The sequence below is a fragment of the Lampetra planeri genome, chromosome 19 (assembly GCF_965212315.1).
Source record: "Lampetra planeri chromosome 19, kcLamPlan1.2.h2, whole genome shotgun sequence".
Classification (NCBI taxonomy): Eukaryota; Metazoa; Chordata; class Hyperoartia; order Petromyzontiformes; family Petromyzontidae; genus Lampetra; species Lampetra planeri.
The window spans coordinates 5,271,330-5,292,661 of record NC_136125.1 but is presented as its reverse complement, the minus strand read 5'-3'; the positions used below and the strand labels follow the sequence as shown (position 1 = coordinate 5,292,661).

The following is a 21,332-nucleotide window of genomic DNA, read 5'->3' as shown; positions in this document are numbered from 1 at the left end:
CCACGTGGCCCTTGACCGTCCTTTATTTAACCACGCGAGAGCCACTGTCCAAAAATGAGACCAGTGCCGTGTATATCATCATCATTATTATTATTAAAGAAACATGTGCTTATTATGCTCAGATTATGTTGCGATCACCTTGCCGCATGGTTAGAATTTTACTCTGGTCATGAGTGACAATTATTTAAGGTGTCTCTTATCAACTGTTCATCAGGAAACGTGTTTAAACAAGTACTTCTGATCACAGGCCCTTCGTGAAAAGTCCGATTCCCAACTCTTTAACGTCTCACTGGCCTGTGCGCCATGAAGAAGGGCCATTGCCCGAAACGTCGAATGGAATGTGGATTTGAGTACAGCGCCTAACCGCATCTCAAGACGCGGAGGACATACTTTATAGATTAAAGCACTCGTAGGTTTATAAGCGAATCTAAGGCTCTCTTGATACTATAGGCTTCACTGAGTCTATGGGTCCCACTCAGTCTATGCGCCTCACTGAGTCTATGGGTCCCACTCATTCTATAGGCCTCACTGAGTCTATGGGTCCCACTCAGTCTATGGGCCTCACTGAGTCTATGGGCCTCACTGAGTCTATGGGTCCCACTCAGTCTATGGGCCTCACTGAGTCTATGGGTGTCACCGAGTCGATGGAAATAACAGTGAAGCTGGTTTGCAGGCAGAAACGGACGGAAACAATTCTCCCCAAGCTGTGGTCCGCCAGGAGGGGGCACTGTTGTGATGTATGATCCCCACCGAGTAAACATTTAACATTTAGACCATGACTCCGACAACACAGTGGCCTGCTCTTGAGAAAGACGTGACGGGGTCCTTTTAACGTCCACGGTGAAGACGCATGCCGAACGCGCTTCGTGTCACCGGATGCGGAACCTCACACAGCGAGGGTTGACGAGGGCGAGCAGACGAGAGAGGGAGTTGTGAGATGAGAGGGGGGGGGGGGGGGAGAGTGCGCGTAGCGGAGTGGAGAAGAGACGTGCCGGTTCGACCGTTGAGCATCTTCACTTGATCGTTAACACGCGCAGGAATTTCGGACTTGACAACTGCAAACAAGTTGCCCACGTTCGGCTGTTCCCACTCTAAATTTGAGTTCGAAGAGGATTCTGATTCTTTACTTAACCCGGGGACATCAACCCTAGCCCCCCCCCACCCCCCTTTGCAGCCCTGAGCTGTATACAGCCTCCCAAGAAAACATTGACCCAACGTCAACCAACGTCTGAGCCGACTTTGCACGTTAACGAGGATATCTCTCCGTTTCTGTTACACCCCCATAAACTGGTATTTTAATTACCATCTTAATGTACGTCTTTCCTCTCGGTGACGGTAAAGCAATTCCGATATTACCTTCAATAAACCCTTTATTTTACAGTGCACTGCAATCGGTTGCTTAATCGTGCACACACAAAAGGAGATTCAGCTTTGGCTCGCAACAAACTTTTGCATGCGCTGTCCTATTCCTTAGTATCCAAAACCAACGCCCTCAAGGCCCCACACGATTCTTACAGCACGACGGCAGCTCAACTACAGACCCCGTTCCACCAAACACACACGCACACAGCGGACAAATATAGGCAGGGCCTGTCGGGATCAGCAACCCAGGGAGAATATATCCACATCCGGCATACCACGTTCGGTATTCCTCTCGTCAGAATGGCTGTGGCGACGAATCACGCGCACACTCGCTGTACGGGTGACCTTGAAAATATCAACAGAGAAATGAATCCCTGTTTTACGACGCAGCTCAAGCACGCGGGACGGGATATGGGTTGGAGGTGGCACGCACCAAATGCGATCGTTAGTTCCACCGTGAACGTCCCTCACCGGCACCGCTCGCTCACTAACACACAGTTGCCAAGGAAGAGCGGTGAAGTAGTACCGTGTGCGATGCTACGGATCAATCTGTGAAGGGAAAACCTGTGCATTTATCCAGCAAGAGTGGAAAATCTATTGGGGAGAGCCACCCCCCGCCCCAACAGAATCTCAAGTTGGCGAGGTTATCACGGCAATTGCTGTCGATGACACCACCGCCTTACCCGAAGGAAGGCTCTCAGTCTCACCACCACCACCGCCACCACCCCGGCTCCAGGGCTTCCCCTGGTTATACAGTCAACACATCCTTCGAGAACCACGCGGATCTGCTATCAGCCTTGAGCCACTCAGTTTCTTCCAAAGAGCCAATGAGCGGCTCAGCCGTGTGGCTTGACTCAGGCTCAGCCTCATGGAAATACAGAGCATGGCTGGGACCATGTCCCCATGTTCACAGCCGGCTCAAGTTAAGCGTGGCTTTAAGTCAGCTCAACTTGAGCTGCCAGAGCCAAGCCTGATCCGAGCTGTGACTAAGCATACGGCCTGAGAGAGTCTCATGGAGTTGTATACAGAGGGTGTGGACTAAACGAGTGACTTCCTCCCTCGCATGTATCAGTGCCCCGTGTTTACCGGGTCAGAGAATCGCCACCGTCAGGAAATTGCAAGTGTTACAGATCGGTCACGCTGGGATTCACGCGCTGGGAGGGGCCGGGAAACGTCCCTCACCGAGACCGAGAGACGCGACGCCCTCACAGCCTCTCGACTTGGCGCACCTTCCGCTCGCACACACGGCAGCGTTGGCGCGGAACAGGCAATGGCGTGGCTCACGGCTCGGCCGGTTCAACGACTGCTCCGAAAGGCGACACGCCGATTTGTTTACGCCGATGACCGCAAAACTAATTGCATTGCCGAGCAAAACGTGCTGCGATACCTTGGAAGACGACGGTTCGAAAAATGCCTCCTGTCATCAAGATATTTACAATCACGAGTGTTCTGGCTTGCACAATGGCTACAGTCACATGACTGAGACTACAAATGACTGCAGCCCGAAAGCATTTCCCACACGGCGCGTTCAATGCTTCGCTGCTGGCCCTGCACTCTCAGGTCAGTGACCGGTCGCATGAAAATACCTGAAGTGTATTTTTTCTTTACCCCCCTAAACGGTTCAGCAATTGTTTTTATGGAAGTTTTTTTTGTCACCATGTGAACCTGACACCTTGACCTTTTGACTTCATTGCCAAGTGTCTGGACAGCTGCCTTGGCTGTCAGTCATTCGACAGGTCCTACTGGTTTGAACTGTAAAAATAAAAATCACCCGGAATGCACCGAAACTCGTCAGATCTCGGAAACTAAGCAGGCCCGAGCCTGAATTTGTTTTGGCAATTTGCCGTGCCATGCCAGAACCGAACCGTGAAACCCTGGCCTCACGGGACAATATCAGTCTGGTGCGGTCAAGTAAAGAAAAGGGATGGAGGTTGATGTTTGCGTTGTGTCAGCCGGTACATGCTCGGCTCCTGCAGTAGTACAACTTTGGCAACTCCATAGCTACGCCAGGCCAGCTCAGGTGTACAGTGGAAAAGAGATACCAGGAAAGGACCTGCTATCTCTCATTGCATCATTAGCAGCCGTGATCAATCCACTGCTGAATGAAGGCATCCCCAAGTTTTCACCACCCCTCGCGATCCCTGCAGTGACACGATCCACCCACCAGCGCCTGCACATGAGCCGATCCAACCGCTCCATCTCAGGCAGCACACGCCGTTCAAGCTTCCATCGTCGCCAGCACCGGTAACATCGCCCATCTCAGCTCGTCCACTCACCCGAGTCGTCTTCGTCGTCCACCATATGCTCGTCCCCGGACGCGAGCGATGCGTCGTCGAGCAGAGAGCTGTGGCTCAGACCCATGTTCATGCCGAAGCCCAGTCCTAGGCCCAGGAGGGGCCCGTCCCCGTGGAGGAGCAACGAGGTCTCGTGGTCGCGCCCGCCGTACGCCAGCTCGTGCGCCGTCAGCCCCGGCTCCAGTGTGGGCAGAGACTCAACGATGACGGCCGGGTAGTCGGACATCTGCGGGCCACGGTGCAGACAGAGAGCACGCGCAGGTATGGCGAGGCCCTCGGCGGCTTGCATCACACTGCCCCATGTCTGGCGGGCTCAACTGGGACATGTGGGGGAGCTGGCGGCCCATTATTTACACTCGGAGCTTGAATTTAACTGGATTCGAAGCCAGGATCTCAGTGGTGCCAACTCGGCGATTTGACCTCGGCACCACCCGCCTATCTCCAGGTCTTTGGGTTTTTTTAAAGACGTAACTAATCAGCCGGCCAAGCCAGAGTCTCTATGACACGATTTGCAATGTGACATCAATTTATGACTCCAGGTTGAGGAGGCTACAAAAGTTCCGTCTCCGATTTTACAGTATCTAGTGCTGTGTGCAGGTGAACTAAATACTGATCAATCATGAATGAATATTGGCTGAAAAAACCCACGTGTTCAAATAATAACATTTCCATTCATTAATCCCTAACACAGACTCGGTCGCTACTGGAAACATCCTCCAGGGGGCGGCAGCCTTTCACCGGTTGAGCTGCGTCACGGGACCTCATGTGACTGTGGCGCCTTCTTCTGGCTACAAGTGGCAAGTAACATCACCAGGGGTGAAGGAGCAGCCCTGCAATTGTCAGCTCACTGCCGTAGACCTCCGCTCGAGGAAGCCCCCCCCCACAGGGCCCATCTGGAGGGGGTCTTTGGCCTACTCTTTCACCACACGCGATCTGCCGATCAACTAACTGTTGGGAACCCGATTATAACCGCTGGGTGGACAGAGGCAGTGGCGTGGTGATTTCAAGAAATCAAGAAACCACCGTGGTTTCAACTGGGACGACTGGAAATCGAATCGAACGGATGAGCTCGGCGTGCTAACCATTACACCACCGCATCATCGTCGTCACACTGCACGTGTAATGGGCACGGCCTTGTATTACACCACCAACTGTGTGCACTGCACAGGCAATTGCGGTGATGCCACTTGACTCGCATGGCTTCCTGCCAGTTTGCCGATCTTGTGGCCAGGACGACGGCCTTTTTCTCTCGAGAAATCACCTGTCACGTTGCGTAGTAGTAATTCCTATTTGTTTTTCAGCCTGCCACACACTTTATCTGACCGATGGGTTTCTCGTTGTTTGCAGACCGTGTGGAAACGTGACCCATCGTAGGAGTGGTCTGTGACTCGATGTGGGATACGGACTCGCCCACTCTTAACCCGGCCACTCGGCCCAAACCACTCGCAAAACCCACGTCGCGCATGCGTCTCTAATTCCACAAACTATCGCTCTCAAATGTGCGACATGGAACTGGCGAACGTTAAAAAACTACTAAACTATTTTTGCCATGACATGAGAAACACCACCACAGATGACGAAGCTGAAAACTTTGATGGCGATGATGATGATCAACAAAAGATTTGACCTGGAACCCAACACCACGCAGCAGATTGCGGCCCTATCATTCCTGTGCACGAGCGGTCCCCTTGTGTTAACCCATCGCTGGATGACGAGGCCCTGGCCTGGCTCGGATGTGCCAGTGGAAAAAATATGTACGAGCGGACTCACCTCCTGCCCGTCCTCGCTGTCCATGCCATTGCTCGCGTACTCAAACACGAGACCTCTCTGCTGCTCCACCAGCGTGGAGGCCATTGCGGCGGCGTCGACGCGTGGAGTTCCCTGCTGGAGCGATCGCCCCTCGCGTCCGTCAACGATCGATCGTCGGCGCGCCCAGTGGACTTGCGGTCCGGATTCTCTCCACTCCACCGCGACGATTACGCCTCCGGCTCGCCGAAACCGCGTCCACGCGAGGCCTCTTCACGCAACGCGCCGCGTCCACAGAGTCACCGCGGGGAGGCGCTGCCGCATTTGTCGTCAAGTCGCGGACGTTCGTTTTTCGGTTCTCGTATATTTGGCAGCGTTGGTGATGTTTGAAGACGACCGAGGGAAGGCGCAGAAGTTGCTGCCTTGAGTTATGTGGCACAACCGGCCCAACCGATCCGGTTCAGCAGGTGAGGCTCGCAGGCAACATTTTGGGATTTAACTCCGAGCACAGCATCCCACGCCGCACCGCCGGAGGCCGTGCCAGCGCCAAGCGTGGCCACTGCTGGCGCCGAGGTCAACTTGATCGGATGAGTGGCGACAGCAAAACGTTCACGGCGCACGTCGACCGGCAACCCTGCAACGAAACGAGAAAAACAAAATAAAGAATTTAAAATTATTTTTTAAAACACGATTCAATAGAGGTGCAGCCCTGCAATGTACTTTTTACGACACTGCTGTTGGAAGAGCGTCCACGAGAGGGAGTTCCAGAGAGCCCTTCTCGAGAGAATTTGGCCTGCTGGTCCACGCTGTACAGACGCCTTGGAAGGGGTGGGAGTAACCCACACTCCACCCCAAAACACACGACCTGCCGATCGACTGACCATCATGAACCCATTCATACTGCTGGGTGGACAGAGGTTGAGGGGGGAGCGGGTGGATTTAAGAAACTTGGACCACTGTTTCAACCTACACCGCGGGATATGAAATCGAGGCAGCAACCTCTGCCAGTTTTGCGGCCACAGCAGCGGCAGCCCTCTGTTCGTGTACACAGCTTGCCCAACACTCGTGTTTACACTCAAGCATAATAAGTCGGGGGGGGGGGGGGGTAACAGAGGAAAACAAAATGGCAACAAAGCATCGCGCCATACCTTTGGAAACGCTACGGACACGCCACTAACACGCATGCCCGCGAAAGTAGCCCGGGCTCGAACCGCAGAACGCCCACGCGTTTCACCCAAACGACGATCGCGACCGGTCAGGGCAAACACGCGCACATACAGTGCGTGGACGGCCCAGCGCGTGCCGTGGTTTTGGCGAGAGGCTCTTAGCAGCCTCAGCTGAAGGAAGTGAATCAGCAACGAGCTGTTCCTCCAGCAGCGCCGTACATTTATTACATTATTTCCAGTCTCCCTCCGGTCATCGTCGCTGTTGTTGGGTTTTCTTTCGTGCGAGGGGGGCTCCGTGCGGCACGAGATGCCGTCGCAGCGCGGCGTGTCAGCGACCTCCCAAAGGGCGAATTCTTTGCGGGCGAGGGTGGATGTTTTTTAAAACTGAAACTAGAACTTGGGAGTTGTGTGGAGACAGGAAATGTACAACCCAGCATCAGGGGACCTGCTCGATTGGGGGGGGGGGGGGTGGGGGATGATGGGACAAGTTTCACTCTGTTGATACAAATTGACAAACGGAGGCGCCCGCCGAGATTGGGGGCATCTCAAATTGGGCCGATCTACGACTTCCAACGTTCGTGAAGAAGGTGTGCGGAATCAATGAATCATTCGCGTGATCGTCAAGCTTGTCCAGTCAGGTGCCTCAGCGTCAGAGCGAGCGGTCCCTCGATCACAAGGTTACGAGTTCATACCCTGGTTAGGGGGTTGGACTTGGTCCCATCAATCCCTCCGGGGTCGATAAAATGAATACAGGTTTTTGGGATTTCACTCGATCCTGCCATGAGAATGGGGAATTTCCACCACTGGCTCTGGATGGGCTGTAAACAGAGAGATTAGCTCTGCCTCTATTGCTCATTCGAGCGAGAAATCACGTTGACTTTTTTTAAAATTGTGACGTGCATTTTTACTTGGACATGGTACGGTCAACCACATTCGGACTGTAATTGAGAGAGAAAAATAATGTGGCCTCCTTTCTTGACGAGGGCGAGAGGTTCGTGAACATCCTGGTGGTGTTGGATGTACTCGGACTCACTTGTTACCCACGCTGCGATGGCGATGGTGTGCTTAGTTTTGCGTGTATGTCAAATCATTGACTCACTCCTCTGAACAAGCCAGATTTTCTGTAACCGAATATCGTTCCCTGCAACTTCAAAACGACACCCCGTAGGGCGCATGTATTTATTAGATGTTGAAATATCGACAATTATGTTGCCCAACTTGGGGAACTTCCCGTTTACACCTCATTTTCCTCACAAACGCTCCTGAAAACAAACGCAGATTGAGGGCCTTGATGGATTTTTTTTGGAACAATGGGTGTAAAAAAATGTAATCAGCTTGCTTATCAAGGATGGTTTTGTTGGGCCATTAAAAGTACCTACAGATATAAAGTAGAAACCAAGCATTTGCTCCAGATGTCTAGTTGTGACGTGCGCCAAGTCAAATTGCTGGGGCACGCCACTTTTATAAATGGGTTATTTTAAAAAAAGTCTAAATCTCAAAGAAAATGGCGGGAGATTTTGCCGCAGCAGCACCGACTATCAGCGGCACACGAGACGCGTGATTCGGACGGCCGCGGTGTACTGGTGAACAACACTGCCACCGTTGAGACGAAGAAAGTTAACCGGCGTAGAGAAAACAGACGACAAATCCCTGCGTGCGTGCGGTGTATTTAAGAACTGTGGGTGGCCGCAGGTAGCTCAAGTCGCCAAAAACCACGTTTAGGAGTGCTAAAGATGCAGCGTGAAAGCCAAGGGCTCCGACAGCCGAACGCGGACAACCGATCGAAGGTGTGACGAGTTTATTGGGATAAACGTCCCCAAGTCGCCCAATGCAGCCGCCGTTGTTTCAGAGGGAAAAATATGGAAGTAACAACATTCCAACAAATAAAACGACCGGTTGGTGTTATTCTTCACTCACAGTCCGTAAAGCATGCACAACGCACTATAAATAGAACTTGTGCATTTTTACCTTTGGCTTATCTCCTGAAATCACGTGACAGTGCCTTTGTCATAAAAATTTTAAAAACATCGTTCGATGCAATCTCGAGTAAAAGCCGCGTAGCGTCGGAGGGGCTGGAGGGGTTTCGAAGCCCCCCAAGCCAGAGATTCAACCCCCCCCCTTCTAAATTCTTTGTGTGGAGTCAAAAATGTTCAATATTTAGTGCAGGGGACAATTAAGCGATACATATGGGCCGAGAGCTAGAGCAGAATGCACGATAGACCAAGGCAGATCCCATCACTCCCATCCCGCGCATCGTCATTCGCCATGACCTATCCACTCCTGGACAAAGGGGGCCTACCCAACCTCGTACACAAAGGGGGGGGGGAGGTGAGAGCTCAAGCGGAAAGTACAACGGGCGCAAGCAGTTCGGATAGCTGCTAATTCTGTTCAGCATTTGCGTTAAGTTTGCTTAACTTAAACACGAACGTGTCGGGGGCCCCCTCCATGAGTTTTTGTTTGCCCCCTACCCCCGCCAGCCCCCACCTTTGAACAAGGTCAGGCTACAGCGGAGCCGCGGTGTGGCTTCGAACAAACGAATGGGACTCGCACGTGATGCTCTTGCGTCACGGCAGTTCGTATTTATTCGCCGAGGTTGACGAAACAGGAAGTGTCGTTGCGAGCAGGGGGAAGTGGACGATCCAGGGCAGATGTTTTCGCGTGATAACGGCGGCGGCAAAGGAGCTGGAGACTCTCCGTCTCGCTTGGCGGGGCCCAGGCTCGCGCGCACAAGTTCGCAGTGGCGGCCTTGCATTAAAAGAGAATTAAAATGTCGGGTTCGACGCAATGAAAGTTACTCTCACACGCGAGAGCGGGTGCGACGGTGCTGCCCTCTCCTGTGTGGGCCAAAGGCAACTTGAAGGGATCTCGGTTGTAGCTCTGTGGAATCCGCTGCTCTGCGAGAGTTCCGAGTGGACGCCGTGTCCCGTGACGCGATGCCGATAACGCAGTTGGGATAACATTTTGGGAATATTAGAAAAAAACAAGTGAAATAAAGTCAACTCTTGGTTATCTGGGATTATGCGGTTGGCCCAGATTGTGCCGAAACCTTTTTAAACACAAAAAACAATGAGGCTAAAATACTGAACTTTGCCCCCCCCCCCCCGCCATGCTTTGACGTCACGGTGTCAGACATCATTGAGTGCGAAGGCCTCGGGTGGCCCACAGTGTGGGGCTTGTCCTGGGTCGCGAGCCCCGGGTCCCGCGCACCCCTACGGACAGCCCTGCTTGGTGCCGCGTTTGCGGTCACGTGGGCACTGAGCCACTGAGCCACTGACCCTCGACGAGTGGGGAGCAGCCGGTAAGAGTGACCTTGAATCGAGCGAATCGATACATCCCTCGTTAATTACAAATCATGGGGCAGAGTGCCGTGGAGTGCAGTGGACATGGCATCAAACTTTAAACCCAGCCACCCCAAGTGTGATTCCCGTCTCCTGCTAACGTGAGTGATATCAGAAACCGGTCTCTGGGCTCCCAACAATTCACAACCCGCATTCACCAGCGTCGTGAAGTATGGTCACCCAACCCCCCACGACCTTACACAGCCTGGAAAGGCCTTCATCCAGCATTGAGTTTGAGAAACACCTGTAAATTATTCTAATTGTGATTTCGTGCAAAATCCACAACGGAGAGCGCTGCGCAATTTCCAGGGTAAATAACATCCTGGCCGCCAGTCCTGCGCGCATGTACAGTAGAGAGGTACACAGCAGCTATTGATATCACAAACACGCTCTGGTACGGAGGTGTTGAGACTCCAGATCAGATTAGAAGTGCGCAGTCGTCGTCGGGATCGAGCACGGAGCGCAACGGTCCGTGGCACACAAAGACAGAGTTGGACAACCCCCACAGCCCAACGAGCCGCAACCGCAAGGTAGCAAGGGATATGACGGTACAGCAAACGGATGCTTAAATCCACCCATACAAGCGCTGCGTTATCCCCCCCGTTTGCGTGGGCTTTTCTCCTGGTTACTCCGATTTCCTCCCTTGTACGAAATATCAATTCACGCAATCTGCCAAACATCCCAATGCAAGACCCTCCCGAATGGGATTCTTGAGACTCGGTGAGGCTTTTCTATGCCGAAGGACGTTATCGTGAGTCTTAGCGCGAGTGATGTCACCGCAGGGGATTGAGGGCAGAGTGAGGACGGAGTAAAGCGCGCGTTGAGACACCTTGGCGCTGTGAATAGTGATGACTTGGGGCAGCAGGAAGGGGCATGGAATACCATCCGGTACCACGGGGTTTATCATTCAAACGCAGTTGAACGCAGGGGCCACCTGACTCTGACCCGGAATCCAGGTCGCATTCCATTGACAGATACATTCTCTCTCGCTCGCTCGCTCGCCCTCTCTGGCCACTGCGACTGCCGCACGTTCAGCGTTAAGGTCAAAGGTTAAGGAGTGTTACTTTGGCCAAGAGTATAGAGCACCGGGCCGGAGCTGCCGAGATTCTGGGTTCCAATTCAAGTCTCGGTCATCCGTGATTGAACCAAGTTCTCAATTGAAGCGAGTCGATCGTTTCAGCCCGTTGATCGCCAATGACTGGACACAAGACAAATAGAAAGTTTAATTTAGAGTTTCACTTCATTTGGCTGCCGCTCTGTTGAGTCTCAACCATTGGCCATGACACCTCTTATAGTGACGAGTCGTGACCTTGGCCCAGTATTTTTCTGAAGTCAATATCGCGTCTCTAACTTGCTTACGTTTTCTAATCCGCGTGTTCCTCTGTCTGTCAAGTGTTACACCTCGCCCCGCTTCTCTGTGCACTTTTCGGCTTTTTGTTGTCCGTGTTTCCGATCCGTGCGTCCCAGCAGGTAGGAGTACGCAGTGGTGAACACTATCTACAATTAGCTCACCGCTGTGTTGCCTTTCATTATCAAGTTCGACTTCCGATCGCACCATGGAAACCACTTGTTTTAGTGCCCTCTACCTGCCGAAACGAGGGCCGTTGGAGATACAAGCAAAGCAGCGCCTGTTTACCGTTCAAAGGTCCATTTAGGCACACATATCTCCGCGCCGTCCTTTGCACCCAATGAAAGGCAGGCGTGACTCTCGCGGTGTGGAGCGCACGCCTGGGCTTGGTCGAAGGCTTCTCTTCACCGAGGGCCGAATCGCACTTTAAAATACCTTTAGCAGCCCCCCACACACGGTATGGGACGCCATGGTGGCGAGATGTTAACTACGTCGCCTGATATACAGGAGGTCGTGGGTTCGATCCCTACCCTGACGCCTGTATTTGGAGTTTGCATGTTCTCCCCGTGGTCACATGGATTTTTCTCCGGGTCCTCCGGGTTTCCGCTCCACATTTAGAATCAACATCACGCGTTTAGAGAATTTGACTGCTGTAATTTCCACATGATAAGCCACTTCGTTGAGCTATCACTTGTGGCCGGGCCACTTCTGAAAAAGAGCTCTATATCTCAGTGGGCCTTACCTGGTAAAATATAAAGTTTTTAGTTTTAGTACACACGAACCCATGCACAGCTCAACCACTCACGTCACTACAAGACGCCCCCACATTGGCACAAGTGGCCGAGCGTGGCGCTAATAATATGAGTCGCGTTGTGTTGCTGCCAGGTCAAACGTGTTCCTCCCCACTCTAGTGCCCGGTTAGTGCGTCTAAGAAGCTCGCAGTGACGGATAAATACGACTGCTGCGTAGGTGTTCGCAGTTTTGCTGTATGGCTAGTACCGCGCATTGTTCAGCATTTATCTCCTGAAACAAGCGGCCGGCACATAGAACGAAACGTCAGACATGCCGAACGACGCGCCATAAAATCCAAAAGGTCATCGGGGAGAGTTCTTCACGTATCGTTTGCGGGCTGTTGCGAAGCGTTAGGGCCTCGCTTTGCCGCCAGCGTGCGGGGGGCACATTGCAGGCGGCAGGGAGAGGGCACGGCGTTCGCCGAGAGGCCATGGGCCTCCAGCCACCGTCGCCAAGATGCGTGCACGGTGGCCCCGGACTCCCCACCGTGTCGTCCGCTTGCCGCTAATCACCGAGGGAGACACGGAATTCACGTGGAGCCGCGCGTACACAACGGACGGTAACCTCCGTGTTCTCGCGCACACGCACGCTTTACACGCACGCGACGGCCACGCAAAGGGGAGACGCGATTGGACGCGTGGGCGCAATGAGCCGAGCCGGCGCGCTCGGATTGGAGACAATACATCTCCTCCTTATTCGAGTTTGTGTGACAAAAATTTAAATAGGGACAAGGTAAACAAAAGTTGCCCCTACCAACCAAACTAAAATGTGACCACATCTCAAGATGGTCTACAGAAAGGATGGGCAAATTAATTTTCAAGAGAGGCAGCCCATGACAGGAGAAATAAGTAAGTTCTTGAACTTGGACTTGAACAGGGACAGGGGGTCGACAGGACACATGGCTGCAGAGAGTTCCAGCCAATAGGAGCAGCAGCAAAGAATGAGCAACATCCCACTGATGGAATGGGTTCTTCGACAGAAAGTCACCGTTGCACTGCTGCAGCCGAGTCCAATTACAATCTGTTGTTGGGGGGGGGCGGTATGGATAGACTGGTCTCGGTCATGGGAACGTGGTATTTCCACTCGTAGCTCAGGGGCTGCCACTCCGACGCTGGGTAGGAGAGCAGGGAGACAGCTTGACGTCACTCGACACGAGTTCTGCAGCCGGAGCAGGCGATGTGCCACGTTAGCGAATTGGTGACAAATGCGGGAGGGGGGTTGGGGTTGAGGGGTGGAGGTGCGGCCGTTCCTCGGCAATGCAAAGTATTTTTAGTTCACCTTCTCGGCAGAAGCCATGCACCGATCACCGCTGCCGTGTTGGCAATTGCCGGGAATCTCGTTAGCCCTGCCCGTTGCCACGCAGGCCTCCCTGCACCACTCCCTGCCCCCCCCCACCCGCAATCCTTTTTTGTGTTCAGCCAAGTGACCGGTTGGACGGGTCGGGCAGGAGGACCTGCAGGTAAAGCAACACCTTGCCCGTGACGTGCCCGTGTCACGCGATCGCGTGGAACCCGCACGCCCGCCCGCCCGTGGCAGCGGCGCCACTCGATGGGGTGGAGCAGCCACACCGTGCCGCCCACCCCGTGGTATGACCTCTGACCTTTCCGCCGATATTTGACGCAATTGCCCCCCCCCCCACCCGAATTAATCAAGAGCCACGACAAAGCCATGTCGTGTGGAAATATGCGACGTTGCCGCTGTGTGTGATCCCAATTGAGCAATTCGCAGGGACATTAGCAGCGTTGGGATGTTTTGGCCGATACCAGTTACACTGTGTGTGTGGCTTTGCTTGAAATAAAGGATTTAATTTATTCAATCTTGATTTGAAGCTTTCGTGACTGCAGGAATCCATACTCTTTGGTTCTTTCGGTAAAGTCACGTAGGTAGGAAAAATAATAGATCACGACGTTTCGATCGCAACACAAGCAATCGTCGTCAGGCGAGACAACTACAGCAAGAAAACTGCTGAAGTAGGGTTTTAATTCATTGTTTTTTCATTCATTGCTTCTTAATTTATTGCTTAAATTCCTTAAAAAAAAACGAATCCACTGCGTTTGTGAGGTATTAGGCACGAGGGTGACAATCGCTGCGCTACTATATATTTTTCTTGAGAAAGGTCACCGAGAATTTTATCAGCTGCATCACCGCCACCACGACTCGATACAACAGCAGCCGCCTTTGTTGGTAAAACAAAGTCACAGCGGGCAGGAGCCGGCCGGGCGCAGTGCTTGCAAGGTCCCTTAAGGAGAACTGAGTCCCATCAGTGGGTACCTCGTCAGGCGCATGACATCTAAGAACATTGACGTGAAACCTGGTAACTTTGTAAGCCAATCATGACACTGGAAGTCATCGTCATTATCATCGTCATTTGTTTACACAAAATTATTGGACTTGTTCACTAAATGTTCACGCAGATGTTAAACACCCCGATGCAGTCTGGGAAACGATCCCTTCATCGCACTTCTGTTTGAAACGACTCAACACGTCAGTCAACGATCAGAGTGCTGTGGCCTTCAAAGGAAAAATATATATAATAGGCAGTGATTTGGGCAATGGCACTTCTTCACAGAACACAGACAGGCCAGAATCATAATGATCCATTCATCATGCTCCACTCAACTTTATGTGGTATTAATAAAGAAGGACCTTTTCCCAAAACGTCGCCATTCATATATGTTTCTTTGAAGGTCACAACTCAGTGTCAACCACAAATGCGTTGAGTTTTTGTTATTTTTTTGCTTGGACACCACTGCCAACGCAGCAGCAGCAACAGCAGCACTAGATAAAAGCTGTTCTATTCAAGAAGGGGGATCAAGCCGATAAGAACGAGAGAGCCCAGTAACCTCGCATCGCAGGTGCGCACATTGTTCACCAACGCCATTCACAGCGCAAAAAGAGTGACAGAGAGTGCAAAATAAGGGGACAAATCGAAACATTTCTGAAAATGTTGAGAAACTCGACAAAACAGAAAAGCGCGCCCAGGTTGGAAAGCAATACGAGTAACAGTAATAATTCTGGGCGATCGCTGATTTATAGCCAGCCAGAGGCACGCACGTTGCCACTGGATCAGTCCTCCCGGCTTGGCCTGCATGTGGCGCCACGTCCCCACGCTGCACGTGCAAAGTGTGCACAGCCTGGTGGCGGCCAGAGGTCGCAAATGGGTTTTGATTCCTTACCCGTACCCGGCCGGGTACGGGTAGGGTACGGGTATCGGGTACTTGATTGTGACCTCTGGGACGAAGCCATGTTGCAGGCGCGGGTCGGTTGATTCTAGGAACTTGAATTGTGAGAAGAGACAAGACGTTGGGAAATGAGTGACAAACAGTTACTCACCAGTGACTCACGGCCTACCCGTACCCGGACGCACCAGGGTCGCAAACGGGTACCCTTACCCGGCCGGGTACGGGTAGCCGGGTATCGGGTAGGGTACGGGTATCGGGTACCCGATTGCGACCTCTGGTGTCGGCACACGACCTCAGAAGCCACAACTGTGAGTGCAGCAAGGAGGACGACGAGAGAAAACGTCCTTGTTAGGAATCGTCAGTACAGTAAAGGTGTCAATACCTACTGCTGCTGCCTAGGTGCCTCGTGGGGAGGGGTGTTTTGAGATGACAGGCCCTCCTGGCTACTGTGGTGGGGACGGAGTCTGTCGCTGCCCGAGGGCGACACTAACCGAGCTCGACCACTCCCTTCTGTCAATGATTCGAGGCTCGCGAGACAGCCTGGCATTGTGTCGTCACTCGAGTGAGAGTGTGCGTGGAAACATCGGGAGTAAAAGCCAATGGGTGCTTGCCGGGTGGAGAGAAGGGGCCACGGCGTGATCGTGAAAACGCGAAATTCTCCTCCGCTTCACCGTGGCCAAACCCAAGCGATGTCAACCCTAAGTGACGTTTTGCTCAAAAATTTACATCATGGCATTACACGGTCTCGTGTTCCCAGCCGAGCGAGTGGTGGCCAGTCCCACATTGCTATGGCAGGTGGCGAGTATTTGAATCGAGCACCCAAAGTACACTTCCCAACAAATTGGTAGTTTTCGATTTAAAGCTTTCGTGACTGCAGGGATTCATCTTCTTTGTTCTTTCGATAAAGTCACGTATAATGGAAATAATAAAATAATAATAAATAAAACATAATATTAGTGCATTGTTTTATTTTTATTATTTTATTATTTCCATTCTACGTGACTTTACCGAAGAAAACATAATATTATTTTATTATTTTTATTACTTTATTATTTCCATTCTACGTGACTTTACCGCAAGAACCAAGAAGATAAATTGGTACTTTATTTTAATCGACCCGATAGGAGGTGGTGACGGGGGGGGGGGGGGGGGCGAGTCAACCCCCCAACCACCTTCCGAATGCGAGCCGCTCGCTCTTCCGCTGAGCCACCAGGCCGGATTAGTCAATGGACTGTGTCAAGCGAGAAACCGCGGCGTTGCTGTTGCCTACACTCAACGCTCCTCGATCTGGGCCTCTGTCAGCAAAGCCCAACAAGAACTCGCGCGTTGCAGGCGCGCGTTCTTGTTGCGTGACCTGAAATCCACGCTCACCCCCCCCCCCGCCCGCTCTCCAAACCTCCAAATCACGGCACCGTCTCATTTCAAATGTTCATACCAAGTCAAAACAGGCCAGCAGCAGCCGTCATCCTACAGGTAACTCGAAAAAATACTTTAAACTCATATTCGTCAACAACACCGTAGCCACAAAAGGAAACGTAGTAGATAGGCGACGTTTCGGGCAGTGACGCTTCTTCATGGCACAGGAATCATCCGACAGAAAAAGCTAGAGACCAGGAACGGCAACATCGGTGTTTCCAAGTAAACCTGAGAATGTCCATTCCTCTTTCTTCACTGGTAAACGACGCTCAGAGATAACAGAGATGCCTCGATATACTAAGCAGATACGTTCCTGGAGCTTCCTTCGTTTATATCGAACCTTCGTATATTTAAAAAAACTTATAGGTAAGATGCCGTTCCAAGCCTTCGTAACTTACTATGTCATACTATAAACGCTTCACAACTTACCATTCATATTGTAAACAAAGACAATTTGTATTGAAAATAACATTGTATTTTATACTGTGCGGTATTAATAAAAAAAAATTAACATTACATAAATAAGTGTACTGCACTGTGAAATATATTCACACTGACCACCAATGTCAGAGGTTGCACTGCCCACCAAAGCAACAGCGGCTCAATAACCAAAGTGCGTTTGCTCCCCTCTGATTGGCCGAGACGAATGTAAACAAACAGTCTGTGACTCATGGCGATGAGCAACGATGAACAAACGTATCTCATCTTAATAAATGTTGACACTCCGACTGATGCTCCTGCTGTTGTGGAGTGACTCATGCAGCCAGCTATGGCTGCAGAGTTTTTGGTAGTACATGTTAATTACGTCATTTATTGTGAAAATTCCGTCAGTTCCTATGACCACTGTTTCATTGCTTTTATGGCTTTATTTTGGTGATTTTCGAAAAGTTTATTGGTTTGGCCATGTTTGTTTGTTGTAGTACGGAGTTAGACTGATGGCCTTAATCTAAGTTGTCTTGTGGTTGTTGTTTGACTTGCATCCCACTGAGATTTTTGCACACAGCGTTGGTGTACGGTGCTTTTTCTGCAATATTTTGCTGTCTTTTCTTGGATTTTCTGTTTGCGCATAGTAATTTTAAGATGTTTTCTAGTTCATGTTTTTGTTTTTTGTTTGTTGCGGTTGCACCCGATTCAAGAGCCGAATGGCTCACAGGGCTATACCTAATAAATTAACTTGAACTTGATATAGAACTGTGGGAGCAGTTATTTAATCATTTGTCCATTCACATGTTTTTATTTATTACTTAACTTATTTCCACCACCCCCCCCCCCCCCCAAATCCAAAGTGCGTTACACTGAAACTTAGCACATCGAATATTGAGATACCGAGGTAATACCGTATTGGTGTACATCTCGCCATGATTACACTTGGCAAATTGTCATTGTGGTGGTGGTGGTTGTGGTGGTGGTGGTTGTGGTTGTGGTGGTGGTTGTGGTGGTGGTTGTGGTGGTGGTGGTTATCAGCCTGTAACTTCTGTAACTTCACACCGCTCCCGTCCACTCCTTCCAGCTTCTGAGTCGCTGCTGTTCAGCAGTCATCTCCCTCCGATCCGTCAATTCCTTCGCTTTTTGCCACAAACTTTCATTTCAGCTGCGATCTGCGCACAGCTGAACTTATACGCAGGAAAAAAAACAAAGATCCCCCTATAGCCTTAAGAGAGTATTGGGGCAAGTGCTGTTTGCGAGCAGCGCCTATTAACGCAGGAACGACACGCCAAGGGTTGGGTCCCCTCTACCATGTCCGGCCGTCTCCAGTGCCGGTTACGCACCGCACCAGGGAAGCATTTGAGGCCAAGTCTACCTAGGAGAGGTCCAGGACTGGTTCAGATATAACCATCAATGGTGTTGGTGACCATGAGCAGGAATCGAACTCGGGTCACCGGGTTCGTCGCGCAGTGCCAAACGCCGCCGCTCACAACACAAGCGGAAAGATCCCCCATATAGCCTTCACAGACTGTAGGGGCAAGCGCTGTTAGCGAGCACACGCACGCACACGCACGCACACATAAACAAACACGTGTACACGCAGCAGGTACGTGGGAGCGAACGCGGACCCCGAGGTCTCGCGGAGATATTTTCACCCCCGAGGTGCCAAAGGAGTTTGACGTGGGTGCGGTGCTCGATGTCGACACGCGCGCAGCGGGGATGATGATGATGAGGCTGGGGCGGGTGGGTGTGGCTGGGCCGTGAGTCGCGGTGGTGGAAGGGGGAGGAGAGGCGAGCGATGATGTCGAGGGGCTGCCAAGCCGGAGGGGACACGCCAAGCCCCCGAGTACAGTGAGAGACGAGGGGGCAGGTACAGGGTGCGTGCGTGCCGTGCGAGCGAGCAACAGCGTAGAGGGCACCGTCCATAAATGACGTCACGCGATTTTGGACGATTTTTGACCCCCCCCCCTCGTCGTCACGCGGCGTCACAAAAAGGCAGACCCCCCCCCCTCAAATATGACGTCACAAAGCTCTGCCCCCCCCCCTCCCCAGAAAAATAAAACATGCTTCAAATCGCTTTAAACTATCGTCATTGTAGTGCGTGTTTCATGTGGCGCTGCACTCTGATATTGTAGGAGAAAACATTTTTTTAAAGTATATTTAGTTAAGCAGAACGTGTTGTCTATATTTATTTAAAGTTGCGCATTTTGATGTGACGTCACATTTCTCAACCCCCCTCCCCCCACCTCGTCACACATCGTCACAAATGTCTGACCCCCCCCCCCAGGTGCGTGACGTCATTTATGGACGGCCCTAGAGGCACAGGGGAAGTGGCAGTGTAGTGGTTGGCGCACACTGCGCTGCAAACCAGTTAGATTCAAACCCGCGGAAAACATCGGTGTCAAATAACTGAGCTGGTCCTGTGCCTCCCCTAGGTCGACTCAGCCATATATATATAGGAGTGTCTGCTGCCGTGTGTAAACATCAAGCTCTGGGGACACAAAAGCGGCCAGGCGTAGTTTTGGCCCTACCACCGCCTTTGTGCGCTGTGCCGGCCTTCATAGTTGCTAACAGCACTTTCCCGAACACTTTATATGTCTATATGGGGGGGGCGGGGGTTTGGTATCTGTTGTATATTATTTTACACATTTTGTCTGTGCATGCTTGCTTGTATGGGCGCATTTGTGCGTGCGAGTTTGAACGAGAAGCTGATGGAATTTGTTTTGTTTAACTCAACTTCTGTATGCAAATCTGGCAGCCAGGGGCATTGCAAAACCCCACAATAAGATCTCTATCATCACCCCCTACCTGGGCAGTTGTGCATTGAGACCTAATCCCGCGGCACTCACAGAGGCACCGGCCCTGCCGATACATTGCTGGATTCTTGCGTAGATTGGTGCAATAAATAAAAAAAAACACGAGTTCTATTCCCGGGCATTCGAAGAACTCAATCTACACCAGTGGGGATTAATCATTACAGCAGCCTTGCAACCCTTTGATTGTCATTAATCTTATTGGTTCTTTCGGTAAAGTCACGTAGAAGGGAAATAGTGAAATAATACATATTTCCCTTCTACGTGACTTTACCGAAAGAACCAAGAATATGAATCCCTGCAGTCACGAAAGCTTTAAATCGAAATTTAATTGTCAATCGTTAAAAAGGTATGTTAATACATAGATTTTATGAAACAAAGTAGTTGTATTTACGTGCAGATTATTTGCTTTCTAAAAAAATCTGGCCACGTCTCGCACCTCTAGAAAGGACATCTTTGCACCCCCAGGTTAAGGACCACTGAACCCCCCCCCCCCACCGTGGTTGAATCAATAAGAATATTTTCTTGGTTCTTTCGGTAAAGTCACGTAGAATGGAAATAATAAAATAATAAAAATAAAGCATAATAAAATAATTCTCACGACGTTTCGGCTTGCGTTGTGGCCGAAACGTCGTGAGAATTATTTTATTATGTTTTATTTGTATTATTTTATTATTTCCATTCTACGTGACTTTACCGAAAGAACCAAGAAGATGAATCCCTGCAGTCACGAAAGCTTTAAATCGAAATCAATAAGAATAATTTACAAAAAGAATAGCCACTGATCTACACACCTACTCATACGAGACACTTAAAGCCCCCCCCTCCCATCACCCCCTCTATCGCCTGTCTGTGCGCTAACGTTCGCGTTACAGATTGCATTGTTATCTGAACCGGTGCTGACCTCCCCCCCCACCCTTTCACCAACATGCACCGACCAACGTGGTGAAGTATGGGCAAATAAAACCCTCCTCCTTTAGCGGGGCCTTTCTTCAAGCAGCGTGTTGACAAAGGGATGAAAATGACTCCTAATTATATTTGATACACAGGCAAATGGGTCAACAAAAAAAGATCAACGTCTCTCTCAGTTGAGGTATGAAAAATAATCATGGGTTTTTACCCTTTTTGGCAATAGGCACAGGTGTGTTAAAAAATGTAAACACCAAATTAGAAACTTTTTGCAATGAATCGAGTCTGCAGTAACCACACACCCGACCTGTGGTGAGCATGCAAACAAACATGCTCTGATGGTACACGCGTTGTCTTTGGAACTGATTGGTCTACAGCAGAGACAGCCTTCCTTTAGGGCCAGGTCTCACTCCCAGTGTCAGAACAGAGAACGCCAAAAGGTGAACAGGACAAAGGGGCCGTCCATAAATGACGTCACGCGATTTTGGACGATTTTTTTACCCCCCCCCCCCTCGTCACACGGCGTCACAAAAAGTCAGA

General features: G+C 51.1%; 1 protein-coding gene across 3 annotated transcripts in view; it reads right to left on the bottom strand.

Moving 5' to 3' along the window:
• The window catches only part of LOC144723994 (uncharacterized), a 55,431-nt gene that overhangs the window by 12,747 nt on the left and 21,352 nt on the right, over positions 1-21,332 (bottom strand). For all 3 annotated transcript variants that reach the window (XM_078602811.1, XM_078602812.1, XM_078602813.1), the window contains 2 exons: positions 5,427-6,036; positions 3,639-3,882 (listed from right to left, as the gene is read on the bottom strand). In XM_078602811.1, the coding sequence (XP_078458937.1) occupies positions 3,639-3,882; positions 5,427-5,510 (328 nt within the window). In that variant the 5' untranslated portion in view covers positions 5,511-6,036. The remainder of the gene's footprint in view (positions 1-3,638; positions 3,883-5,426; positions 6,037-21,332) is intronic.